A 12,614-nucleotide genomic window follows, 5' to 3' on the forward strand; every position below is an offset into this window, starting at 1 on the left:
GGCTATAACAAATTAATTATGATAGTAATACATTGTAATATTAAAACAGTCGTTTTAATATTGTATCTGCATTAAAACACCTATTGTTTTTTCTTTAAATTCTAATAAATTTATTATATTTATACTATTTGAAAACTTGAAATAAATATTTATAAATTTAACTTTAGAAATATTAATATACTTATAATTTAAGAAGCGTATTTCAAGTTTTTTGAATATTTTTGATACATTGGCGCCATCTAGACAAGAAGTTTAAAACACATAAGTAGATCTTCCCACTTTTCAGGGAATTATTTAAATGCACTAGCGACATCTACCTATGAAATTCAAAATATATAAAAGACAATTTTCTGTCGTATAATTTGTAATTTTTGATAAAATTGTCGTATATTCATCATATATAAACAACAATAATAAATCAATTTTGTTTTAACACTTCACATTAAATAAAAGAGTTAGAGACTAAAATATTTAATATTTTAAAAAGTTGCATAATAATGTATAAATTGATTGATGTTAAATTTATTAAGTCGTGTACATTTTTACTTAATAAATTTTATTGTTTTCATGAGAATTTACCTTTAAAATATTCTAAAAGGTAAAATAACAAAGCCATATTAAATTTTGGCGAAATAACGTACCATAAAAAATATATAAGCGGCTGCAGAAAATATTAATAGTTTATTAACAGAATACTTCACATTAAATAAAAGAGTCATGACTAAAATATTTAATATTTTAAAAAGGTGCTATAATAAGGTATATATAAATTTTCTGATTTATGTTAAATTTATTAAATCGTGTATATATTTACTTCATAAATTTTGTTTTCTTGAGAATTTATCTTTAAAATATTCTAAAAGGTAAAATAACAAAGTCAATTATATTAAATTTTGGAGAATGCGCAGAAATAACGAACCACAAAAATATATGAGCGACTGCAGAAAATATAAATATTTTATTAATAGAATAATATATATCTTACAAAAATTATTATTAGTACTTTGTGAACAATTCGATTATTCAACGCTTATTGTCACAGTTGTGCACACCAGATAGAAAAATATATAAATTTATTTATTCAAGTCTAATTTCCAATTAACAGCATGTGATTTGAACCAAACCACCCTTTCCCAACTCCTCTCGACGACATGCCAATACTTCGAGAGAAGACCTTTCCCCGTATGCTATTTTAACGGGACACCAGCACCGTTCAACAAATGGTCGTCAACAGTTTTCGGCCCTTCGCCCACGTTTGTGTGGATTATGTACTTTAAAACTCCTGGTTTATTTTGGGCCACATTTAATGACTGTACTAGCCCCTACAAAAACAACAATTAAATTATAGAATAAGCTTTTAAAATAGTAATTCACATTATTTATCTTTGTGGGATTGATTGGCAACCCGGTGAGATATTCAACTTGGTCTACGTCTGGAGGCGGAAACACATAATTAACAACTGAAAGAAACTCCTCAACATTCTCCTCTAAAAGATACAAGCAGGCATTTGGACCTGCATCAAAAGTGTAAGCCACTTTATTAACTTTGTAATACTCATTATACTTGTGGACGACTTCGGCAATCGCATGCGACACATCGTTCATGTACACGCAAGGCGGATAAGTGTCCAGACACGTGGCGTGAAACTGATTCGAGTCTTGCATAGTCAAGCGTGCAAATGTGTGGAAATCCTTTGCTACAATTGCACGGCTTATCTCCTCTATTCGTTTTGGAACAATGTGGTCCGCACGGTATTTTAAAAGATTGGAGGTTTCCACTCCTCGTTTCATGCCTAGGGTAGACGGATCTTTTTTCTTTTTGTCGTTTACGACCAGAATAAGGATGCGCATTTCAGGCCAGTGCGAGGCCGGAACCAACTGTTCTGCTATCGAGTCTTCTCCATTTTTTAATTCGCCTTAAAATATACTACTTGTGTATTTTTAGGTCAATTAAATCAACAGATAGACTTTAATATTAATAATAATAATATTTTACCTTTGTGCCATCTAACAAAACCACCATATACACTCCTGCAAGCACTACCAGATCCTCTTCTTGCAATGCTTGAAATGTCCCCTTGTATGTTGTATAACTTTGCCAAAGCAGCCACCAGACATGCGTAACCAGCTGCTGAAGATGCCAGTCTAACAAACCACTTCATAAATATCAAATCAAATAACTTATGAATGTTTTACCCTGCTGCAGTTGGAAAGTTATTCTCAGAGCATATGGCAATGTTCCAAGTCAGCAACTCAGGAGAAACTTCCTTGGCCCTCTCTCTAATATCCTTCAAACAATTAGCCAATCTGGGATTATCAAATGATTCCTCTTTACCGTTCAACCAGAATTTGTTCTCCTTCAATTCCGGACTCGCCAGAATCGTAGTTTTTGCACTCATAAAATCGGTATTTAATGTGGCACTGAGTGAGTCATTAATGGGCAGTATCAGTTCCTCATTCCGTTTGCCCCAATACTTGATCACCGCAATATTTACGGGAGCGACGCACGTTACTATCTTCATCGCAAGTTCTTATTTGAATGGCACAAAAGGTATGTAAAAACACTTTTCTTTTTATGATAATTGTTTAATGACCTAATGACCTACAATGTCTGCGAGATATGTGTTTCTATAAATATGCGGAATTTAAAATGAACCTGTTATCTGTTCAGTTTTTAATATGCATGTTTGGTTCAGTATTTAATATTTAATTGGTTTTTTATCAAGGTATGTTTTATTGAAATTTATGGTTATGTTTACATGGTAAATGATACGTTGGAACTAAAGCGCTTGTTAATTCTGTCTTGGTAGTGTCGTGGTAGTTTCAATAACCAAAATATGATGAATTACGGGGGTCCATGAAAAAGTTCTCACATCAAATACAATAACTGTAATGAATTATATTTTTGTTACCTACTGCTTAAATAAAAATTACTGTGTATATATCAAAACTTTGCCTAATAACTACTTTTTTGAAATATAAAATATAATATAACAGTATAATTTTAAAAATTATAATGTATTACAATAATATTTATGATATACAATAATTTATTTAGTAAATATATCCAAAATCTCTTTCTATATTACAATAAACAGAATTTATTGTCATAAAACAGAGGAAGTTATATTTATGTACAGATATAATTTCTTCATCTGGAAATTCTGAGATAATAAAGGAAATGGTTAAATCAATCAACTACATATATGTATTTTGACTAACTTTTAATATTTAAAAAAATTTCACAATTAATAATAATTTTTATTTCAATGATATGAAAATATAACAAATACAGATACTTAAAAACAAGTAAAACATTTAATTAGTCCTAATTATGGACTGGCATAGATACAGAAGATTTGGACACAGCTCTTCCCTTCCTCCATAACGAGGTGATGGTCTTAGTTTGCGTGTAAAAGTTCAGTCCTTGTTTGCCGTAGAAATGCAAATCGCCATGGAAACTGCCTCTGGATCCGGTAAAACTGAACATGGGCAATGGAACTGGAATTGGAACGTTAACACCGACTTGTCCAACATCGATTTCGTTCACGAATTGCCTGGCAAGTGACCCGCTGGATGTGAAAATGGCAGTACCGTTTCCATACGGGTTGCTATTTATAATCTTGATGGCATCTTCGAGTGTATCGGCATTCATGACAGAAAGAACCGGCCCGAAAATCTCTTCTTTGTAGCAGTCTTGGTTGGTTTGTACTTCAGTCAAAAGGGTTGGTCCTACGAAGTTGCCGTTTGGATACTTGTCCACCTTGATGTTCCTTCCGTCCAAAACACACTTGGCACCCTAAAAATATATACTCTAGCCTAAAATTTTTTCATATATTTTGCGATTTACCTGTTTTATTCCAGCTTCAACGAGATCCAAAATCCTCTGCTTAGCTTGTGGCGAAATCACAGGTCCAACATCGGTTCCAGGTTCATGTCCAGCGCTAACCTTCAATTTCTTCGCCCTTTCAATAATTTCGGGGATCCACTTCTGGGTCTCCCCGACCAAAATAGCCACACTCAACGCCATACACCTTTGACCGGCGGCGCCAAAAGATGCACCAATCAGTTGATCAATTGTGGCGTCTTTGTCAGCGTCCGGTAATACCACGGCGTGGTTTTTGGCGCCCATATTGGATTGGACACGTTTGCCATTAGCTGCTCCCCTTTCGTAGATGTATTTGCCCGCACGGTCCGAGCCTACGAAGCTGATGGCTTTGATGTCTTTGTTGTCGCAGATGAAGTTAACGGAGTCGTGGGTGCCGTGGATTACGTTGACAAGACCGGGTGGAGCTCCAATTTCGTTCATCAACTCCATCAACATCATTGTGGCACCGGGATCTCTTTCGGATGGCTTCATGACCATTGTGTTGCCGGCAATCAAAGCCAATGGGAACATCCACAAAGGAATCATAGCTGGGAAGTTGAAGGGGCAAATACCTGCTGTAACACCTAGTGGTAACTTATACGAGACGATGTCCATGTCTTTGGAGATGTTTTGGAGGGATTCACCCTGAAGGAGGGTACCAGCTGCGCAGCTGTGCTCCACCACCTCTGTAATAAATAAATTAAAACTTCTAATCGATGAAAAAGGTGGCACAACTCACGTAATCCTCTCATGACATCACCTTCAGCGTCAGTCAAAGTTTTACCCTGTTCCAAGGTAATATTGGACGCCAGTTTCTTAATGTCTCTTCTGATAACGGCCTGCAACTTTAACATCAACTGTTGCCTGGTCAATATTGAAGTGTTTTTCCAACTTTCGAAGGCTTTTTTGGCTGATTCTACAGCTGCTTCCATTTCTGCTTGTGTGCTGTTTGGCACTTTGGTTACCAAGTTGTTGGTGGCGGGATCGTGAAGGTCCACCCATGATGAAGTTTTTGAGTCAACAAACTGGCCGTCAATGAACAATTTAGTTGTGGGAGCTACGTTGGAGTAGTTCCTTTTTAATACTGGTAGAACTGAATTTGCCTATACAAAATGATGAAGAGTATAAAATTTAATTCAAATGTTAAGGATATGACATTTTTGTGAATTAATTTGTTATAATTATTAAATAATTAATTATAATTTTGTACATTGAAAAATAAAAAAGTACGCAATCTTTTAAGGAATTAAATTATATCATAAACCATAAGACAAAAACATTTTAGATATTAGTAATATTAGGAAAATTACACGAAAAATAAGAATTATAATTTATTAAAAGACAATCATTTTTTAATGCTTAACAAACATAATTAAATGATAATAAGTCAGCTGGTAAGTATAAACGTGTAGTTAAAAATATCACACAAGTCTTTAATCTCAGAATCTTAAGCATTGCGTATTTATACATGTCATCATTGCTTACTATTATGCAAATAACGATAGCAAAGGTTAAATGTCATTGGAATTGTTGCTGGTTAAAAATAAATTACTCAATTTCAATTTTTTATTCAAATCAGAATGTTTCATTAGATATTGTATGCAAATGGAATAAGTGCATTAAAGGAATGCCTGTGCTCTTAAAAATTTACTATTTTAAATATAAATACATTGAGTAAATTCAATTATTATTAAATTATTTTTGATACTTTAACACTATATTTTCTTTAATACTCATTACTCGTCTTACCCATCATTATTATTAAGAATTATCAACAGTATAACTTTGATTAAATAAAATATAAACTTATCATTCAGTAGAAGTTATTATTAAATTAATTTAAATTATTGTTGATACCTTTATCACTAATTTTTCTTTAATATTTGCATCATCATAAGAATTATCAGTAGTATAACTTTTATTAAATAAAATATAAAAAATGTATTTAAAATATATACTTCTCACTCAATAGTAATTATTATTAAATAATTTAATTATTTTTGATACTTCTAACAATATTTTTTCTTCAATACTTTTTATCATCATAAGAATGTTCTATAGTATAACTATGATAAAATAAAATATAAAAATGTATTGAAAATATAAAATTTAGACTTAGTGCTATTTGTTACTGAATTATTTAAATTATTTTTTATATATTAACACTATTTTTTAATACCATCATCATTTCTACTTTGTTCATAATGTTTTCACGCAATTATTAATAATTAAAGAGGTATATTAAATCATTACGAAGAATAATGTGATTGATTTGTTTCATAAAATTGTGGTAATTAACTTTATCAATCATTTTGATCATTTTTCAAATACATTATTAGGTAAATACCATTATCCCTCGTATGGAGTAAGTAAATATTTTGTACAGTGGAATTTCAAAAATAGATTGTCTACTCTCAATTCATATTGATTAAAGTAAGTTAAATTGTTTTGTACTTGAAAATTATATAGAAATTAAAATTTCCACTGATTATTCATTATTACAATTTATTCTCGAATACTTTGATAGCTTTAAATTAAACCCAATAAACAATATTAAATGTTAAAATACGTTCACAATCACACAAAACACGTTCCTGCACCACACGAAACAGTCAAGGTCATGGCAATAATTAAGATTAACCTAAACATCTTTAAAAACGTGCACTTTTAGGTGAAAAAATAAAAATTTAGAAAACTTACGGCGGACCTGATCATGATTACACCGAACTAATAAAAATAAACTGGGAAATGTGAGTGCGCGCGTCAACAATATTTGATACGAAGCTATTTACAACTCCCCACTCACACTGTTTTTCTGTTATCGTAATTTACATAATTCTTAAATTGGATACCTCAACAGTTGTTTGCTCTATTCTGTTATCTCGAAGAAGAGCAGGGGAATCGGACCAGATGAATTGTGGCTTTCAGATTTTGGCAGTCAAGTTCAGTGGTCATAATTTGTAGTTAAAAGATCAATTTTTAGTCATTCTGTGAAAATTAATTAAACAAATCTAACAAAATATTCTGCACGTAGTTTAATGTGCCTTGTTTACAAAATTCAACTTAAAAATGATATTTTAAAGTAAATAAGATTATTTTATTCAAAAATATTGTCAACGAAACTAATTATTGCATGTTATTAAGATAACAAAATAAATTTGTGAAATAATATTATTTTATTATAATGGAAAATTTTTGCTTTAACCATATCAATACTGTTTAGTTATTTAATATTTAAAATCTTATTTTAAAACTCTTTTAATTGTTTATAATTTTATACATATTTATCGAAAATTTTAGTTAGATTTATTTCAAATTTATAAGCAAAATTTTGTTTAATTGTAGCACATTTATTGTAATTTAAAATTACTTACCTTAGTTGAATTTAATAATAAATAAATTAATTTTTATGTTTAAAGACATTAATGAATATTACATCATTATTTCGATTTAAACATTTATGTTGATAAATAAAAATGCATGCACTTCAAAGTTATCAACATTGCTGCCTTTAATTTGGTATTTAAATTTAGTTGCAATTCACTTATTTATAAATAATCACATTAGTTATTTCAGATATCCAGCCCAGTTTACAATGTAAAGTATGGGTGTTCTGTGGTATGAGGGTTGCATATCTTTGTTCTAGAATATTGTGTGCATATATTACTTATTTTAGGGCAAAATTTTGTTGGATTAAGTTCACTCACAGTGAGCGCCACCATAGCTAAGTTAGATCTAAAATAAATTTAATTTCTTAGAATTTATAGTACTACAAAATTATATTTATAATATTTTATTTAAAATGCACGAAATTATTATTTAAATAAATGTTTTCATCGTGTAATAAATTATTATCCGACTAGTTTCCTAGTGCAGCCGCCCGTATCGCCCCAATCGATGTTATCACGATTGCTCGCGGATCATATCCCACATGTGAATCGGACAAATACGGCAACGTTACGAAAACAAAATCACCACACCAGTCGAGATAACTAAGCCGCAAGCATGGCTTCAATTTTGAGGTCCTCGAAATTTGTGCGATACATCGCGGGCTTCGCGAGAAACGTGTGCGTCAACCCGCCAAGAGAATTCGACGGCACCCTAATCAACACCACACAATGCCTATGCGGTGCCATACCACGGTAAGCACGTAATTCCCAAATAACATCAACCGGTAACAATGTGACGACTTACGCAATACCAAACCCGGGTTATTTACTAGCTTGAAAATATTTACCTGTTGTTATATAAGTGTCCTTTTGTAGATCGTTCGCGACACAAGCACAAGCGAACTCACAGCATGACCAAAACTTGGAAAGGAGCCTCAAAAGAATCGACCAGGATGTGAGGAAAAGCGGCCGAATATCGAGGAGGGACATAGAGGATGTGTTGGAGGAAATCAGAAATGCAAGGTCGGCCACCAGTTCACAGTCCCTCCTTGTTATCCGGTGTTGTGGTAACTTAGGTAAACAAAAAATTGCCAAACTTCAATTCGTAATTGTCAATGGACTTCTGTGTGCTTTTAGTACCTGAAGAGCTGCCTGAAGTCAGGACAAAGTTGGTGCAGGAAATTTGGAACACACTGAACAAGCTCAATGTACCAATGGATGTGTCACATTATAATGCTCTGTTGAGGGTTTATTTGGAGAATGAACACGAATTCTCTCCAATTGAGTTCCTGAGTGAAATGGAGGGACAAGGGATTGAGCCCAACAGAGTCACATACCAGAGATTGATTGCGAGGTATTGCCAAGATGGGGATATCGAAGGTGCCACCAAAATTTTGGAGTACATGAGGGAGAAACAATTGCCTGTCAATGAAAACGTGTTCAATGCACTCATAGTAGGACACTCACAAGCTGAGTAAGTAAATACCTTGTTAAGTCTTTTGGCACAATCAATTAAATTCATTTTTATCTAATAAGATGTATTTTCATCTTCACTGCTTCTAGTAAATTTAATTTTTCTTTGCAGTGATCTGGAGTCTGCCTATGGCATCCTATCAGTAATGAAACAAGCAGGTCTTGAACCTAGTGCTGATACTTACACGACGTTGTTGTGCGGCTACGCGAGAAAAGGCGACATAGAAACGATAGAAAGAATTGCCACTGAATGCGAAGCTACTGAAGTCTTCTTATTAGACAAAGACTATTTGGATATAGTCTATTCATTGGCTGTTAATGGACACTCCCAACACATTCCCAATATCCTATCCAAAGTCCGCAAATCTATCGGCTACAATCAGGACGCAGTCAACCTCATCCTGAGGTTGATCAATAAGGGACAAGACGATGCGGCATTCACCGGTAAGCCCCTCATTCAAAACTCATTGAAGATTTATGTCTAATTAATGATTATTACAGTCCTACAATCAATGGTCAGAAACACAAGGGCAGATGGAACTTTGCAACCAACCGGAATTTTCTTCGTCAGACAGTTGGTCAAGGCTAATCGTCCCTTCGATGTCATTTTACAACTTTGCAGGAAGTTGGAAGCGGAAAACATGTACGACAAAGCCCTTTTATTGGCTGCCGAAACGAGTTTGCAATTGGGCAACGACGAGCTAGCCTACCCGTTAATTCAGGAGCTTCAGAAAACCGGAGTGGAGGTCAGACCTCACTTCTTCTGGCCTCTAATTGTCTCGAAGACGACTGATAAGGAAGTCATCGGTGTTTTGAATAAGATGAACGAGTTAAACATCGCTCCCAACAACGAGACCATCAGAGATTATGTGATTCCTAAATTAAGGGGCAAGAGCACCGAAATTTTGTCCACACTGAGAGAGGCGAACATTTCCTTGGGATCGTCCGCCGCCAGTTTGGTCTTATCACTTTTGCAAAGAAACGAAATCGACGAGGCTGCGATCATTGCGAACCGCGTAAACGCCTACTACGCACCTGAGTTAATTAGACGACCTTTAACCCAGGCCTTTTACAAAACCAAGGACCTTGAGAGCTACATCACGATATTGAGGGTCGTACACGATAATTTGGACAGGAAGACCAAGGTTGTTGAAGATGAGGTGTCTGTAGACAAAATTGAAGTTGTTGGCAGCTTTTTGATTGATCTTGCCTATAACTCAACGCCATTCCTCAATAACATAGAAAACGTGTTAAAGGCAGTCGTGAACCAGGGTCTGTCAATTAGCTCCAAGGCAGCACTTACTTTGGAAGAAAAGCTGGGGGAGAAAATGACTGAAAACATTTCCAATCTCCTTGGAAAATTATCTTCTGGAGATTTGGTGCCAATTCCATTGGAAAAGAAGCCCCCATCCTACACTCCTTACAGCCAGATGAACATACCACAATTGGAAAGACTTATCGCCAACTTGGAAGCCAAAAGTCAGGAAACTCAGGGTCTCAAGAGGCAGCTATTCAATCTTTATTACCGCTCCAAGGATTTGGAGAAGATCGAAGCGCTCATTGACAAAGTTAAGAACGAAAACTTCAGCTTCTCCGCCGGAGTATACGCACAAATCCTCGACGTATACGCGTACAACGATAACTCCGACAAGGCTATGGAATATTTGGAGAAAATTAAGGAAATTGAAGGCCCCAACTTCAAACTAGACGAGCTGAAAATAATTCGTTTGGCCAGCGCCTTGGTCAAGAACAAGCACTTGGATCAGGCTTTGGATGTTCTCGAAAACGTCACCAGGGATAAAATCAGCGAGGAACATGGATTCCCCTACATTTCTGCCTTGTGGAGGATGCTGAATGTCCTAGCTGAAGAAGGCAGAGTCGAGGAACTAAACAATCTTTTCAACCTGCTTGTAAAGAAGGAATACATGGAACCAAACAACATCCTATTGGGTTCCTTGATCAAAGTCCATCTGGTCAGGCAGGAAATCGACTTGGCTCTACAGAAGTTCGAGTGGTGTGTCAACCAGTTCAAAGCCACACCGTGGAAGAACGAGCTCGCCTGCCAGTTGATCAACTCCGAAGACGCCGAGAAACTGCAGAAATTGACGGACCTGAGCACATCCGTGCACGGGGAAATCAACAGTCTGTACGACTTGGTGTTCGCGTTCGTTGAATGCGGACGTGTGAGACAGGCCAGGAAAATTCTGGAGACCCCCGGCCTTCAAAGCAGACCGCAGAGAATCAACACCGCGTGCGAAAGGTACATGAACGAAGGCATGGTTAAACCTTTGGAAGGTTTAAGAGACGCCACCAAGGACCTGAACCACATTGACCGCGGCGACATCTACTACCAGTTGCTCTTAAGCTACATCAAACAAGACGACCCGGAAAAGGCTCTCGGACTTTGGGATCAGATGCAAGAGGAAGATTTGGCACCGAACGATGTTTTCTTACGTAAGCTGGGCGGATATCTTCAGGAAAAGGGTCTTCAAGTACCATTTGTGGTACCTCCTAAGCCGGAAGTGGTCAAGAAGGTCAAGGTACAGGTTCAACAACCGGAACAAAATGTTCAGGCCCAGCCGAAGAGTAACTTGAAGACTCCCCAGCAAATTTTGAGACAGAAGTTGAGGGCGAATGATCTGGATGGCGCTTTGGATGTCAAATTGCAGTCGAACGAGAAGTTTTCGCTGGTTGATACTTCGACTTTGATAGAGAAATTGATACAGAACGAGAGGATTAACGATGCTAAAAGGCTTACTCTTGAATTGTTGGATAAAGGGTCCGTACCAATTAACAGAGTATTCCGGTTCTTGTTGAATAAGTTGGCCTCTGTCGGTGATTTGGATAGTTTGAACGAAATTGGGTCTAAAATTAATCAAGATGCCAAGAGGCTTGTATCATTTGATAACAGAATGTGCCACGCTAACCTAGTTGCCGGAAAGGCTGAAGACTATTTGGTGTATTTAGAAAAAGACATCGACAACGCTTCTGATGAAGAACTCAAAACTATCAGCGAGAAGTTCCCACGTGGAGGAGCTTATGGAATTTTAGAGAGACACCCAGACCTCATTGATAAATGTAAGTACAATGTATGTTGAATATTTTAATTAAATTAACAAATTTTTATGGTTTCAGATGAATCTATTGGTATTAAATATGCCAATAAAGGAATAGTTGCGCCATTAAACGTACTATGGACTCATTATTTCGTTTCCGGTAACTCTGAGAAAGCATCACAAATCTGGAATAATTACCTCAAGGATTCACCTCGAATTATGTTCCAAAGAATCGTTCAAACTGCTAGAGAAAAACAAGATGAAGAACTGACAAAAAAATTAATAGAACATTTGAAAATTAGTAATGTTACGGAAGGTGCCATAGGAAATGCCTACAGTTGCCTTTTAGATGTGTTGCATGGGAAAGGAAGGAATGATGAACTTGTAGCCACTTTTGAGGGGGCACTTAAAGACGTTAGAATAGATAGTATTAATAGGTAAAACTTTTTATTGTTTAATTTAAAATTGACAATACTAATGTGGGTATTTCTGTTTCAGAACTGCAGTACTTAGAGTAAAAGAAGTTTATGATAAGTTAGGAAAACCATTCAATCACCAAATCCCTCCAAAACATCCAAGCAAAAATACGACATCTAGTAGTGATTCAAGTTCAGACGACGTAGCGAAGAAAAGTTAATTTGTTAGGCATTAAAAATTAAAAATTCATCCAAAGATTTCATGCGCAATCCTCTCTCATTCATTCACTTATTTTGTTAAGTTGTATTGTAGTCGATTATTTTATATTATATATAAGTTATATAGTTAAATTTGTTTTATAATAAAAGTTGCCAAACCGTTGAATCAACAATTATTTGTGCTCTCCTTTCC

The 12,614-nt window shown here is 35.2% G+C and overlaps 3 protein-coding genes across 3 annotated transcripts; 1 reads left to right on the top strand and 2 right to left on the bottom strand.

Moving 5' to 3' along the window:
* Positions 1-939: 939 nt before the first annotated feature.
* Positions 940-2,755, bottom strand: LOC109598385 (diphosphomevalonate decarboxylase). Its single transcript, XM_020014285.2, has 4 exons — positions 2,197-2,755; positions 1,997-2,145; positions 1,375-1,916; positions 940-1,322 (listed from the first exon to the last, which is right to left on the bottom strand). Exons 1-4 carry the CDS (start codon positions 2,520-2,522, stop codon positions 1,188-1,190), a joined length of 1,152 nt encoding a protein of 383 aa, XP_019869844.1. The 5' UTR covers positions 2,523-2,755; the 3' UTR covers positions 940-1,187.
* A 493-nt stretch (positions 2,756-3,248) lies between these two features.
* Positions 3,249-6,700, bottom strand: LOC109598397 (probable methylmalonate-semialdehyde dehydrogenase [acylating], mitochondrial). The gene is made up of 4 exons (XM_020014300.2): positions 6,569-6,700; positions 4,608-4,971; positions 3,851-4,554; positions 3,249-3,799 (listed from the first exon to the last, which is right to left on the bottom strand). The coding sequence occupies exons 1-4, from the start codon at positions 6,581-6,583 to the stop codon at positions 3,329-3,331; spliced, it is 1,554 nt and encodes a 517-aa protein (XP_019869859.1). The 5' UTR covers positions 6,584-6,700; the 3' UTR covers positions 3,249-3,328.
* A 1,151-nt stretch (positions 6,701-7,851) lies between these two features.
* LOC109598396 (leucine-rich PPR motif-containing protein, mitochondrial) lies at positions 7,852-12,587 on the top strand. The gene is made up of 7 exons (XM_020014298.2): positions 7,852-8,010; positions 8,134-8,333; positions 8,395-8,731; positions 8,843-9,174; positions 9,232-11,808; positions 11,866-12,223; positions 12,285-12,587. The coding sequence occupies exons 1-7, from the start codon at positions 7,874-7,876 to the stop codon at positions 12,421-12,423; spliced, it is 4,080 nt and encodes a 1,359-aa protein (XP_019869857.2). The 5' UTR covers positions 7,852-7,873; the 3' UTR covers positions 12,424-12,587.
* Positions 12,588-12,614: the final 27 nt, after the last annotated feature.

The sequence above is a fragment of the Aethina tumida genome, chromosome 7 (genome assembly GCF_024364675.1).
Source record: "Aethina tumida isolate Nest 87 chromosome 7, icAetTumi1.1, whole genome shotgun sequence".
NCBI classification, from domain to species: domain Eukaryota; kingdom Metazoa; phylum Arthropoda; class Insecta; order Coleoptera; family Nitidulidae; genus Aethina; species Aethina tumida.